Source organism: Aspergillus mulundensis (assembly GCF_003369625.1).
Source record: "Aspergillus mulundensis strain DSM 5745 chromosome Unknown scaffold_2, whole genome shotgun sequence".
NCBI classification, from domain to species: Eukaryota; Fungi; Ascomycota; class Eurotiomycetes; order Eurotiales; family Aspergillaceae; genus Aspergillus; species Aspergillus mulundensis.
The window spans coordinates 246,896-260,750 of record NW_020797890.1 but is presented as its reverse complement, the minus strand read 5'-3'; the positions used below and the strand labels follow the sequence as shown (position 1 = coordinate 260,750).

General features: G+C 53.1%; 5 protein-coding genes across 5 annotated transcripts; 3 read left to right on the top strand and 2 right to left on the bottom strand.

Moving 5' to 3' along the window:
• Positions 1 to 23: 23 nt before the first annotated feature.
• DSM5745_02741 (uncharacterized protein) lies at positions 24 to 1,442 on the bottom strand (the record flags this gene model as incomplete). The annotated part of the gene is made up of 1 exon (XM_026744757.1): positions 24 to 1,442. The coding sequence occupies one exon, from the start codon at positions 1,440 to 1,442 to the stop codon at positions 24 to 26; it is 1,419 nt and encodes a 472-aa protein (XP_026605623.1).
• Positions 1,443 to 3,002: 1,560 nt separating this feature from the next.
• On the top strand, positions 3,003 to 4,986 carry DSM5745_02740 (DUF3176 domain-containing protein; the record flags this gene model as incomplete). Its single annotated transcript, XM_026744756.1, has 3 exons — positions 3,003 to 3,472; positions 3,532 to 3,701; positions 3,752 to 4,986. 3 exons carry the CDS (start codon positions 3,003 to 3,005, stop codon positions 4,984 to 4,986), a joined length of 1,875 nt encoding a protein of 624 aa, XP_026605622.1.
• A 1,108-nt stretch (positions 4,987 to 6,094) lies between these two features.
• Positions 6,095 to 8,677, top strand: DSM5745_02739 (uncharacterized protein; the record flags this gene model as incomplete). Its single annotated transcript, XM_026744755.1, has 1 exon — positions 6,095 to 8,677. The coding sequence occupies one exon, from the start codon at positions 6,095 to 6,097 to the stop codon at positions 8,675 to 8,677; it is 2,583 nt and encodes an 860-aa protein (XP_026605621.1).
• A 95-nt stretch (positions 8,678 to 8,772) lies between these two features.
• Positions 8,773 to 10,167, bottom strand: DSM5745_02738 (uncharacterized protein; the record flags this gene model as incomplete). The annotated part of the gene is made up of 1 exon (XM_026744754.1): positions 8,773 to 10,167. The coding sequence occupies one exon, from the start codon at positions 10,165 to 10,167 to the stop codon at positions 8,773 to 8,775; it is 1,395 nt and encodes a 464-aa protein (XP_026605620.1).
• A 1,143-nt stretch (positions 10,168 to 11,310) lies between these two features.
• Positions 11,311 to 13,573, top strand: DSM5745_02737 (2OG-Fe(II) oxygenase; the record flags this gene model as incomplete). The annotated part of the gene is made up of 4 exons (XM_026744753.1): positions 11,311 to 12,270; positions 12,316 to 12,697; positions 12,745 to 13,319; positions 13,379 to 13,573. The coding sequence occupies 4 exons, from the start codon at positions 11,311 to 11,313 to the stop codon at positions 13,571 to 13,573; spliced, it is 2,112 nt and encodes a 703-aa protein (XP_026605619.1).
• Positions 13,574 to 13,855: the final 282 nt, after the last annotated feature.

Sequence of the window (13,855 nt, the reverse complement as noted above, 5' to 3'; positions counted from 1 at the left end):
ATCGGTAGTCGCAGTGGCCGCTACTATGAGATTTGAGAAGCTGGCCCTGTCTGCAACCGCCGATATTCTTCTTTCTTTTGCCGATATTCTTCCTGCCACTCTCGACTGCGCGGAATCAACCCCCAGGCAACCATGAGTTCGTCCTCTTCCGGTGTCAAATCTAACCAAGCATACAAGTCCTGACGACGTATTCGTTTGGTGGCCGCTCGGGCCTCCTTCAATGGGACCATGTTCGGCTGCTCTAAGTCGGTGTCTGTCGATGTAGCCTTCTTTCTCCTTGGCCTCCAGAGTCGAGACCATGACAACCGTACCTTGTTGGTATCGATGACATCTTGTACTCTTGTGGCATTGCCTCTTCCTCTCGTTGGCATTGTGTTGCTTTGGAGGGTAGCTTGCTTGTCGAGGGACGAGTGCGAGCTGACAGTGGCCTTTAATTTCGGTGTTAACCAGCATTCCCATCTCTCATCGTTATCGACAACAGGAGCCCGGCGCAACTCGTTCCAACCGACTATGCTAATCCGAGAATCCTCGCAGCCGACCTTGTATCCCGTCAGAACAGTGGCAACAACTACCAGGGCGACAGAGCAGATCTGGGTATGCAGGGCGGCCATGCCGATGGCGATGACATGGACGGCAAATGCAATCCAGCCGATGACTCTGCAAGTCAGGTAGAAACCAGGGCTTGGGATGTGCGGGTTTGCAGTAAAAGCCGGTCTAACCAGGTACGCTGGTGCGTCAATGGTGATGACCTTCGAATCCTGCGTTACCACAATTGCTTTAACCCACTCGTGGTCTTTAGGGACGGCAGGTGGCTTCATTTCGTTCTCGCCGGTATCGTTCTGCCGACGTTTGTCAAATTGCTCCTTTGCTTTCTTGTATTTGTCCAATGCCTCCTGCACTTCTTTCTGAGCCACCTCGATATTGGCATCAATACCGGCCTGATTCTCCGCAACCAGAGCGCACCTCACCACCACCGAGACCAGCATAGCCACAACATTGCTAAACCCCCACCAGTCCGCCGTCAACAAGGTCAGCGTCAGCAACATTCCATGCACCGGCAATGCAACAAGCAGGATGCCAATGAACAATTCTTTCCAGCGTCTCGGACCTGGCCCCTCCACAACTTCCCACGATACCTTACTGCGGACCGCATGGAAATCCTGCGCCTGCAGCCACCGCGAGAACCATCCTGCTAACTCCGTCGTCATGATTCCCGCCGAGATGTTGTACATCACGTACCCAGTCTTCTTCTCCGTGAAACGATTTCCGGCGACGACAAACGCTCCGAGTAACGGTAGATAGCCAAAGTACGAGCTCGGCATGAGTCTCCCAATACTTCGGTCCATCTCCTCGGCGCCGAAGAGGGTAATGAGCCCGAGGGCGTCAATGTGAAGTCCTGTATCTTCGGCCCAGGAACGAAAGGTCTCATGCCAAGGATACATACTGAGAGTTCTCCTTGACGATGAAGTCCGGCATCGACTCCGCTTAGTTTCAAATGTTGTAGTAGAGTCTCAGTCTTTTATTTTTGGTTCCTCAGTGACCAGTGCCACGGTTGGTTGACGATGTGCCCTCGTCGACAGTGGCCCTGAATCTATTCTGAAAGGCTCTGAACCCTGTTTCGCGGTTGAACAAAATTCCTGAAGGCTGCAGAAGCCTCCATGCTCGTCGGTGAAATTAAGTCACGCAGGAATCATAAATTGCTTTTCTTCGTCGCACAGTACAGTACGAGCACTGTCGTATTCATGGAGGGTGCCTGCACGTTGGCCCAACTCACTCGGCCCCCAATTTCCAGAGCCTCAAAGAGTCAGTGTTGCCGCCAATGAAGAGAGGTGTCGTCGTTCTATGACCACTTCGCCGAATCAATTCCCAGTTCAGCCGCTTGCATATTCGCCCCTACCAATAAGCAATCACAGTAGTGCGGGAATTGCAGCTTGGCCCGTGGATGATTGGTTGGCAAGAAGGGTTGGATGTGGCACGGATGTTGGCCAAGAGTCCCAAGGCAAGGCTGAGGGAGTCTCTGGACGAGAGGTTGTGGTTCCCAGGAACTCTTCGGAATAACATCTCAAGACATGATTTGAGGAAATCCCGGTTCTGTCACCTATAAAGTCCTTGCCGCTGACTACCATCCTACCTCAACCAAGACCATCCCTACCATGTCCTCCTGCGATGGGGCCTCGCCCAACTGCCACTTTACTTGCCCGCCAGGAAGCAAATGGTATGCCTGCCCAGACCCGCCTCGCTTCGTGGGCTGCTGCACCTCCGCTCCTTGCAACAATGCGACCAGCTCGACGTGCCCGCCCCTCGATATTCGGCCAGCTTCGTTTGACGGGGCCGCCATGTTCGATAAAATTAGGCCGGGCGTCTGCATCAACTTTCCATCAGAATACTGGTTCACGTGCAATTTCACAGAACCTCCATTTTTGGGATGTTGTGGAAGTAATCCTTGTGCCGGAAGCGGTTGCCCCTTGGAGGATTTGATACCCGCAGCCTGGAGTGCCAGCGCCCCGGATCAATACGAGTTGTTTCGTGATGCAAAATCTCCTACTAATTCGACATCACACTTATCCTCTGGGGCAATAACGGGAGTCGCAGTTGGCGGCGCGGCTGTCTTCGTTTGTATCCTTGCTCTCTTCCTTCTCTTAAGATGGCACCGGCGGCGCAGGGATTATTCGTCTCCGCAACCTCAACCATCGAAAATCTTCAGTAACCGCTACGGGATGTACTCTTTGTTGCCTGGAGAGGGGCAATCTTATGGGAATTGAAGCAAGCCGACGGATGCGCGAGTACCAAGGACTTGGAGTTCACATAATAATGATGTACAAACACCGATCATCCAGCGAGCGGCCTAAACAAGAAAAATATAAGCATGCATGTGCCAATACGAGTCTAGCGTCGACACACAGCCTTGCAGCCCTCCTATTTAAATCAATGCGTGTAACCGTGGCAAGCCTCTACCTAGTTTTCCCTCACATCCTTCGAGGCAGCGCTTGCCTTTCGCCACAATGGCAGCGAGAACTGAAGGGCCAGCGCCCACTCAGGAGCTCCTGGAAGACGATCGGCGGATGTCAGAAGACCAGAGTTCAGACATACAAGTCACTACCTCGTCCGTTTCCACGGTGCACGAGACTGCTAGCGAGCGGTCGGCACGCATGAGAATAAGTGATTGGTTTGTTCTCGAAATACTCGCGACCGGTGTATCTGCCGGAGCCTTGATTGCTCTAGTCGCGGTCCTCGCCAAATATGACGGAAAACCTCAACCAGACTGGTATTATATGTCACTCAACTCTCTTATTTCCTGGCTGTCCACCATTTCAAGAGCATGCATTCTGTTCTTTGTCAGTGAGGCCTTGGGCCAATCAAAATGGGTATGGTTTTCCCAGGAGGAACAGCCTATAAGCAATATCCGCACCTTTGATTCAGCGACCCGAGGCCCTTATGGGGCTCTCGAGTTGATTTGGACCCTCCAGGGCAGGTACGTCCCTTGTGCACGTCAGCATTATCCTGCTGGTACTAATCATCCTTGTCTTCTAGACACTTTGCTGCACTAGGCAGCCTGGCGGTTGTCCTGGCACTGGCATTTGATCCATTTGCCCAAAACCTGGTCCATTACTATGAAGGCACAGTGAGAGATACATCGAATACTGCTACGATTTCGAGCAGCTCCTACTACGGGAGCCATGGCGGACCTTTTCAAGTGGATGGTAAGCGACTCCTGCCTCGTAAGGTATATACTAATGTAACCTCAATTTAGCCTTTCCCGTCGAGTATGCGCTGAAAACAAATGTATACAATGTCTTTTTCAGCAGGGATTCCGAGACCCCGTGGTCTATCCCTCGGTATGGATGCCCATCAACCAATTGCACGTGGGATTCGATAGTATCGTTAGATGCCAGGGCTCTTTGCGCCAACATAACGGAGCATTTGACCCAGTCGTGCGATGGCCTCTCATCTGACGATATAAATTGTACTGCAACTTTAACCAAGAGCCAGATCGACGCGTGGGCCTTGCCTTATGACCCCGACAGCGAATACGCCCAAGCAGTAGGCTTCGTTGTGAAAGCTGTCAACTCATCGCAAGCTATCACCTACACAAACACGACAACAAGCGCAATTCAGTTTGTCGAGCCTCTAAAATCCTCTGGTAGCTCTCCAGGGGACCCGGTCATAAAATGGGAGGCAACTGAATGCACAATCGAGCCCGTCGTCCGCAAGTTCCGTGCATCCGTGAGGAACAACGATTATAGTGAGGAAACACTTGCCATATGGTCGGATCGCGCGTTAGTCAGGATGAACTACACCGAGGATCCTGATTACCTTGGTACATCTCCAGACTTTGCCTTCACTAACGACACTGACTATCAATGGCACTTCTACCCACCCTGGTCTGAGGAGTTGACACACCTGAAACTGCGACCCAACCAGTCTTTTATATACACTCTTTCAGCCGAGAAGGCCATCGCAAAATTCCTGCGCATCATATTCACGGGCTACTACTGGCAAAATTCGACTGAGTACGGCTATAATTCTACAGATCCCGAGGCAGCCCTGTACGCATCCAGTGACGTCCTTCAATCGTTCCACCGCGAGGGAAGGAGTGCGTGCGACTCAAGGCGGTGTGATGTTAAGCTTGACAGATTCAATCGTACCATGTCGAGCGTTGCGCAGGCGATCGCGAAGACCTTTCGGGACTCGCAGGATACCACTTACGGTCACCTGGAGGTGACGGTCACCCATATTGCCGTGCACTGGCAGTGGATTACGCTTCCGATATTTGTCTGGGTATTAGGTGCTGTAGCACTCTTTGGCACGGTGTGGAAAACGAGACGACGCAGGGCACCCAGGTGGAAGAATGATCCTCTGCCACTCCTGTTTCTGTACCAGGATGGCGGGGAGAAGGAAGGTGACTGGGAAAGACCGCGACCCCGGCCGATTCCCGATATAGACACTGTGAAGGTCAAGCTGCATGGAGTCAGCCCCCACTTATAGCCTTGTATGCATGACACTTGAGGTCACGCTCGTCTTCTGTCCGGAAACCAACTAAAGCTGACACCGAACATACGAAGCCCTTGGTTCGGGTGGGCTTGTCAGGTCGTACAATGTCAACGTTGCTTTGCTGAGCCTCAATAAACGGCGAGACGCATGATTAATCTACATTCGCGGTATCATCGCCGGAGACTCTGACCCTTTATACTCGCCAATCAGATATCTAGTCAGCATAGATTGAAGGCTGTCATCAGCCCACCGCGCGGACTTGCATTTGTCAACACGAGTACTCCGTAAGCAATGCTGTGTCCTCCTTCCCGTTGTCACACAAGCCAAACGAGGGGCTCAGAAGGTCATCAGGACAGGATCACCCAGTCGCATCGACAAGAGACAGGGCTCTGGCCTAGGCCTGGACTGAGCCGTGCCTGCCGAGTTTGGCCAGGGCACAATGGCTTTTCTCCCAAGGGAGCTCCTGCTCATGCCGAGATTTTCTTTTTGTCTTCGACGTCCACCCACATCGTTTCAAAGCAACTATCCTCGGCGAAGAATATCAGCGCCCGACTCCGAGAAAACCCTTCTCATCAATTCTTTCGCCCGGGCTGTGACCACACCCGGGCAATGCTTGTGCTACTCTTCTCTTTCCCACGGCCAATAACTCGCTGCAGGAGCTGACTACCCATTACAAATCACACAAAACGCCTATATTGGGGGGCCCCCGTAAGCTGTGCCTATCAAGCGTCGCGATGCCTCGTCTTCTACCACTGTGGCTTTTGGCAATCAGGGGTGAGCTCCCAATCCAGCATCTGATGTGTGCTTGTCTCTTAACTCCGTCCGAGTCCCGACCCGTAAGATGGGGATTGTTCTAGCTCCGACCATGATGACCAGAAATACTGAGGGTTTCGATATTGAGAACTGACGGTGAAATGATCATCGGGCCGGAAGGAGGCTCACTTGGCGTCGATGGGGGGAGGGAAAGAGGCGAAACGGAGGGAAGGGGCGAGGCTCTGCTCTTATGCCATATATTGGATCTTCCCTCTTATTATTTTTCGTCTCGTCCGTTCTTCACCTACCCAAAACCTTACCCTCACTTCCCCGCTCAACGAAATCTATCATGGGAGCCAGCCAGTCTTCCAACCACTCCGCCCGAGAAGAATCCCTGGAATGGGGCCGCAGCCTGCAGCGACACTACAACGGGGACCGCCACTGGGCAAGCGGTCGCCGATCTGAGCGACCGAAGCTCACTCCAGGGCAGCTCGAGGCCCGACGATTGGAGCTGAGCAACCATCGCAAGCAAGCTATTCAGGCCGACCCCGATGCCAGTGCCGATACCGTTGCCTACTCAGATCGTCCACGCCGGTATCTGAACTTCTGGGGCAACGATGAGCATGAGAAATACCCGGACCTCGACGTCTACTACAGCTCAACGAAAGGGTTTGCGCGCCGGCTGGTTGTGCAAGCGACTGACGACGCCCTGGACGATAAACGTCCACGACACTGGGATCACAAGAAACTTACAGGCAATGCTCCTTTTGTGATCAGGCTGGCCGAGATTTGCTTAGACCCCTTTGACATTGACCGGTTGGCGGAGCGCATCAAAAAGAACAGGGCCTTTCCGCGACGTATTCTACTGACTGTTGTCCTAAAGCCCGTCCATTTTGTCTTATCCGCAGTTCTTACATTGCTCCTGGCGTGGATTATTCAAATTTTGATATCCGTCCAAGTTGTCACCTCGCCATGGACCGCCGACGGCTCCGTCGAGCCATATGAAGACTACGAAAATGTTCACTGGAAATGGCCTAGACACGCGGTCAACGTCCTGGATCAGGCGCCTAAACATAAGGAGCCACAATCTGACACACACAAACTTATGATCCCGAAGCGTCTGGTTGTGAAGGGGGCAGATGGCAATTGGGAAGCTCAAGACACCAAGGATCTCAGAGACCGAAACACAGGCATGCTGCAACCGTACATCTTTCTGAGTTTCACCAGGGCTAGCTATCCCGCCGACGACTCCGTTTTACGGCCATTCTTCCACTCAGTTGGAGAAGCTATCCTCGAGGCCGAGAATAAAGCAAGATTGCCGGACGAACCTCTGATTAAAGCATTCTGGGTTGACACGGATTGCGTCTCTCATGAGTCGGGGCAGTGGGCAGAAGATGTCAACACGATCTGCGACGCCGTTCGGTGCGCGAGACGGGTGTACATCCTTCTTCCCAGCGATGGGAAAGAAGACAAAAGAGCCTGGGGTGAGCGGATCTGGACCCTACCCGAGGCCCTTCTTGCTGCCGAAAAGCTCCGGTATTACTGTGTGGCTCCGAATTGGCAAACACCCGTCCAAGCCATGTCTGCCAAGTACACAAAGGTGTCGTTGTCGGATATGCGTGAAAGTTTCTGGCCTGCCCAGTTCTACAAGGCGCTACCCGGACAAGGCTCAAGTGAGGACGCGATCTCTCACCTAGTCGACCATTATACAAATCGCACCCAACTCAGCGAGCTGCAGTTGATTACTTACGCAGTTCAGGCCCTGGCCCGTCTTACCATGGGCAAGGATATCAAAGGGTACGAAGACAAGCACCTGGCCTATGCAGCTATGGGACTCCTAGCGTACCGACTGAGACCCGATGAGGATGACAAATCCTTCCAGGCCATTGCTCGCTTGTCTCTTGTGAATGACAGCAACGAGCTCGTTGAGCGCCTTCTTTGTCTGTGGCCAAAGCCGACACCCGAAAGAGGGCCCATGGGACTGCTCTCCGATATCGCCGAAGAAGATCAATACCGCACTCATCTGTGGGACATTCACCCGCTCTGCAGCGTGGTCGGGATCGGGGATGACGACGACGACGAACCCGCCTCCACGGTGGTCCTAGACCGCTGCCGCGGGATTCCGATCCGCTGGAAGAGCTTCCCAAGGCTGAGCTATGCGAGAGACATGACCGGCTTCCGTGCGTCTCTTTCGCAATGGATTGTGTACCTGGGTGCCTGGTTCTTCCTGGCCGGGTTCAACCTCTTCGGAACGGTCGCTCTTCTTGCCTTTTCGAGGCTTGGAAATGAAACGGAAAATGAAACGGTGACACAGGCATTTGACGAGAGTAATTTGCAATGGTCGTTACTCATGGTCTTGTTGTATATGGCTGTCGGCTGGGTCATCTCCTGGTTCAGTCCCCTCGCCGTCCGCCAGCTGTGCAACAGCGGCACAAAGGGTGTCTCCTGTCACCTCTTTGGCTTTGAAGGCACGAGTACCCTTTACGAGATCGAGACTAAGATATATGGCAATCATCATGACCGCCTGTCATATGCCCCCTCGTCTACTCCTTTTTGCAAGGAAATGCGGCACGACTCTATAAGACAAGGCGAGGAACCAGATTCCGAGTATTGGAACAGGATGCGCAAAGAGCTCAATGTCCCTGATAGCCATCGGCTGTTCACCATTGTCGACACGGGCAGCCTGAGCGTGTCCGTTATTGCTGCCGAGAGGCCGCCGGTGGTTGCGCTCATCTGTGGCCGGGAAGGGGGCATGCTCCGCACTGTGCTCTGCAGCTGGCGGTTTGAGACCAATACCTTGTATCGAGAGGGGGTGATGCGTATGCGCAGCTCACTGGAGGAGATTGCGACGCCAAACGACTGGCTGAAGATCAGCTTTGCTAGTCAGGGGGATGTAAATCGCATGCGAGGATTGGCGAGGAAGGAAACTTGACAATCTTGTCGAATGTTTGACCAATCTATCAGACTGTACTTTCGGATTTGACATGATATCTTATGCTGTGGCGATACTAATATAACCTTACTAATTCATTGTCTCAGCGCAACAACCCCTTTTGGCGTACCAACTGCATCCAAAACAATTGGGTCCTCGTGGAACAAACCAGGCTCAACAAACTCCTTCAAGATCCCCAGCACACTGCGCTCAATGACAACAACGGACGGATCTAGATCACCACTTTCCGTCTCAGTCGCAATGACAGGTGCAGTCACAACGCGGTGCAGAAACCGCAACGCACTATCCAACTCCTTCCTGTTCTTGATGCCACTCAGAAAAGCAGGCATATATGTCGGCTGAATAGCAGGCTTGCCTCTGGTGCCAAGAACATTGAGGGCCTGCTCTAGCTCCTCTTTGATCCTCGGATCCAGGTCTTCCCATGTAGATTCGTATAATTCCGCGACGTCCGCAGTTGTGACGTTCCCCATGCATAGAAGACGCATGAATGCCCGCGTATTCCCGCTTGTCTGGTTTATCGATAGATCAAAATCAAGATCAACCCCTCTCCTCATCAGAAACGCCGCCCGTCGCCTCAGCACCACATCATACGCCTCTTCGCAACTCATCCGCCCCTCAAAAACCCCGTAGCACGCTTCATAAACCCCACGATACGAATCGAACACCGCCTCGTTTAACTTCGCTGCACATGTCCAGTCCATGTGGCCTCCCGCACCAGCAATATCGAGGAGTTGCTCCATAAAGCGCAGGTTAAAGGCGCGCATGACCCCCTCATCTCCGCCATCGGAGCCCGTCCAGGTCTCCTCCTGGAATTCCAGAAGCGCCGAAAAACAGACGGGTGCGTTCTCCGCCTGCGCAAGCTGGCCGAGGTTAAATTTGCTGGCGAGTTTCAGTCCAGATAAGGCGGCCTGTTTATATGGTCCTGGTAATCTATCCAGTGAAGGGATGAGACCGGCTTCGTACGCCTTTAGGAGGATTGCGTCGTGGTTTGAATCTGATATATCCGTTCCCGTAATACTGCGGTACTCGCATGCGAGCTCGGGGTCTTTGCCGAGGTCATTCGTAATGATCAGCGTGAGTAGCGTGTATAATGCATCTCCCGGCGACTCTGCGTATGTAATAACGAGCGCGTAGAGATCTCGTATCCAGTCAAATGATTCCCTTGATAATCGCGTCTCCGATGGCGCTTCGCCAATGAACCCCTCATATTCCCCGCGGTGAATCCATCGAAGCGCTAAAAGCCCCACGAGCGTCCGATTTACTTCGTCGTATTCCTGCCCGAAGAGGATATGCGATGGTGATGGGCAGCTGTTTGGTAAAGAGGCTTGAGCGTCTCGGACGGAGTAAGCTCGTTTGAGACGGTTGATGTCTGATGTGAATTCGCGGTAGATTTGGTGGAGGAGGGATTCTGGTGGGGTGGAGAAAAGGGCGGAGGGGTTTTCGCATGCTGTGTAGAGGGATGTGTCCATTATTGCTATGGAAATTGCGGATGGGATGTGGATTCGAACGCAGGTTGAGATGCTGGTGATGGGATCGGAGATATAGGTTGCGGTGCACAGCCACACTCGCTACCTAAGGCTGACAGGGTTCGCTGCTAAGGAGGATGTGATGCCATTGGCTGCTCCTCACTCACTATGCATCAACATCGCTCAAGTTTCCTCAGCCAAATAGTTATTGAAGACTTTGCATCCATCGCCGATTCGAGTTGTTGGACACCAAGCAAGAGAGGCCCTTGAAGCACACCGTCCCTAGGGCACGCCCCATCTGATCCTTCCTTGATGTTATCGCCCACTTGTGACTCCTTTCGATCAAGTTCATATTCCAATAGGGGCTCTTGAGGAAGGCAACCTTAACCTTTGTCTCATCCAGTCTGCATCTGCACCCATTCAACGCGCCAACTACTCCGGCCCAGTACGCATCACTTCAACGTCCGATTTGCCCGGTTGCTGCTGCGCAACAATCAAAAAGGGAACAATTTCTCTGGCTTCCGAGTCCATGGTTCAAAGGCGAGGAAGTTTTATCCTGCTGGATCCACAGTCCATGACCATATCATCATGTTCAACGTGGTGAACACGGAAGATGAGTTAGGTATCCCTCGGCCAATGTGGGGGCGAATTCTGTCGGCGACAACCTGTGTCAGGTACTCCGGCCCCCAGAAACCGGGAGCACTTCTGGTGTCTCGCTCGTGAGTATGGTGAACAAGGTGCTGGGAATCCGATTTCCAGATGTTCCAACGGCAAGTGCGTAGCCAGCATCTGACCCATGTGTTGAGACGGCTCCCGTCCGGGGGCATTCCGACTTGATTGTGTTCCAGGGGGTCTTTATGGTGCGTCCGCTGTTGCTTTGGGGTTGCAAATGGGGTTTGTGCGGGTGGTTCTGTATCAGCTCGACTCAGAGCATCTCGTGTTCATGAAATGGGTTGGTGATTTCCAGTAGGTATGCAGGCGAAGAGAGGGATGCTTGGCTGCAGGCTGCTGCCTACGCTGCCTAATCTCCCAGGCATCCGCTCCTTCCGCATGCTCCAGGCCCCGGCCGACATCACCACATACTTATACCGCTGCTCCATCACTTCCCGGACTATCACTCACATCATATTCCATCCCATCTTGATCATGGATTCACAGGACCCCTATCGCGTCGAATACCGCCATTCTTTGGCCGAGCTCGAAGATGAAGTCAACAAGATCATGATCGAAGACTGCAAGATTGACGCCTGCGCTGATTTATTCCTCTTTCGCGTGCTACCGTTCCAATCGGGAACATACCAGCACGAGTATTACGAGTACTCAGCGTACTCCGGGTATGGCTTTTCCAATTTCCTCAAGTCTGTCCCTGAAGAACCAAAGGCAGCTGCGACGGAGGAGCTGAGGCTGAACGTCGACCGAGTGCTGCCAGGGCTTCTTGATGACTATGACGGCAACATCCTAGAGCATGAAAAGATCAAGGGGCGTCTGGACGCGAGGTGGAAGGGTATGGATGCATATCAAAAAGATGGGGCCAGCAAGAACAGCATTCCACGGTCACTAGTGGATATCCTCATGGAGAAGCAATATCGGGAACGGGCTGGATTAAGCGACGTTTCCTCCGATGAGAAGGCTGCATTCACCGAGTCCTGTCGCCAGTTGCAAAGCATCATCGAGGGTGAGCATGCAACGGCCTCGTTCTCCTGTGGTGGCTCGATTCCTATCGTTCTCGGCGATCTTCAGGCTCCGGAAGTAACCCGGCCTGCTTCATCTCCTGTCAGTATATTCTGGAGCAAAGGCGATGACGCCACGGCGCGCAAGCTCGTTCTGCCCCTCGACGAATCCGTGCCGCACACTCACCCAGACACGCTCCGCCGTCTCGTCGTGGACTGTGACCCTGCAAGCTTTGGGCGAGGAGAGCAGGACGTGATTGACCCAGAATATCGGCGAGCTGGGAAGATCAATGCCGACCAATTTGCGACGAGCTTCCATCCAGCCGACTTTGGAATCTTGGAGAACCTATCGCAGGTCCTTCTACCGAGTATCAGCAGCGAGACCGACAACCAGTTGGGATTTCGAAAAATCACGGCCGAGCTCTACAAGCTGAACGTAAGCTAACATATGTGCCTATGTGCAGTGTTCTAAAGCATGCAGGTGTACTCCGGCCCATCTGGGCACTTCCGAAAGCACGTCGACACTCCTCGCGCCACAAACCAAATAGGCTCGCTTGTTGTCTGTCTTCCATGTCCTTTCAAGGGAGGTAGCTTGACTGTCGAGCATCATGGGCAAAAGGTCGAGTTCGACTGGAGTGAAAAGAGCGAGACAAGCATCCAGTGGGCTGCATTCTACAGCGACTGCGAGCATGAGATTGAGACCATCACTCACGGCGATAGAGTCACGCTGACCTACAACCTTTATGTCACTGAGCCTTTGAATGTGGGAGTTCCATCGCCAATGTCAATTGTGGACCCCAAGGCGTATCCCGCGTACTCGTGGATCAGAAACCTCCTCGAGCAAGAAGAGTTCATGAAAGACGGTAAGCTTCTTTGACCTGGGCTCCTGCTTTACTAACATACAGGTCAGGTGGCGTCCTGGGCATATTTTGCTCCCATGCATACCCGCACTCCTCCAACCTAGCCGACCTTCAGCTCCCTCGGGCCCTGAAAGGCGCAGACTTGGTTCTTTACTCCGTCTTCAGATCCCTCAACATCGACGTGGAAGTTCTCCCAATCCTCGAGAAAGACGGACACTATTGCGCCGAGGATCCGTCGCTAGGTATCACCGGCACTGTCCCAGGTGAGGACGAGATTGCACCGAATGGACGTCGCCGGCGTAGTCGCTTCTATATGAGCGAATATGACTACGACCACAGCGGGACGCTCCAGAGGTTCCTCGGAAACGGCAAAAAGCCATGGCCTAACTACGTCGAGCTTCTGCCGTCGGCTTCGCCTGCTGACTATGAAGATATCGACCGGCGGTGGAAAACGCTCATGCTGTCTCGCCGTGTAGGCGGCATGCAAAATATGGTTGAAAATTTCGCCACTGAGGAGCTTCCGGCGAAAGTAAATAGTACACACAGGAACCCCGGTGTCCAGGTGGGGTTGTCGCACCGTCCGTATAAGACTTTTAATCGTGGTTACGAACGGGGTCTTGACGAGGTATACCTGCACAACCTTGTCCACTCCAATGCCTCGACTAACTTTTTTTTCTTTTCCAGGTCATCCAGTCCATCTGGCCGGTCCAGTATCTCCCCGGTGTCACCTGGATCACTGGGCCAAAGCACGAGGAGATGGCATTTAGTCAGATTGCGTACGGTAATGAAGCCTCCATTGGGACGAGGTACTCTTGTGCTGCCATTCTGGCTGTTGTTCCGCCTGCGGAGCAGAGGGTGGGTATGCTTCGTCAGGGTTAGTTGCCAGCTAGAACGACTTGTGACGTATGAAATTGTGGCCTTGCATCTTATTATGGTAATTTTATCATGGGAAATTGCTTGCTAGAATCTCGAAAAATCTATATTGCTTTCGTTATTTGGTTACGTTTGTAGCAGCGGCCAGCAACCCACACCGAACCCAGACCATGTCTGGGTCCCAGCTCGCGCTAGGGCTCCAGGGCTTGACACGCAGGGGGGACACGCAGGGGGGCTTAGGCCCGGGGGACCATCCCGACGTGGTTGGCTGCGGGCCTCGCTGAAGCC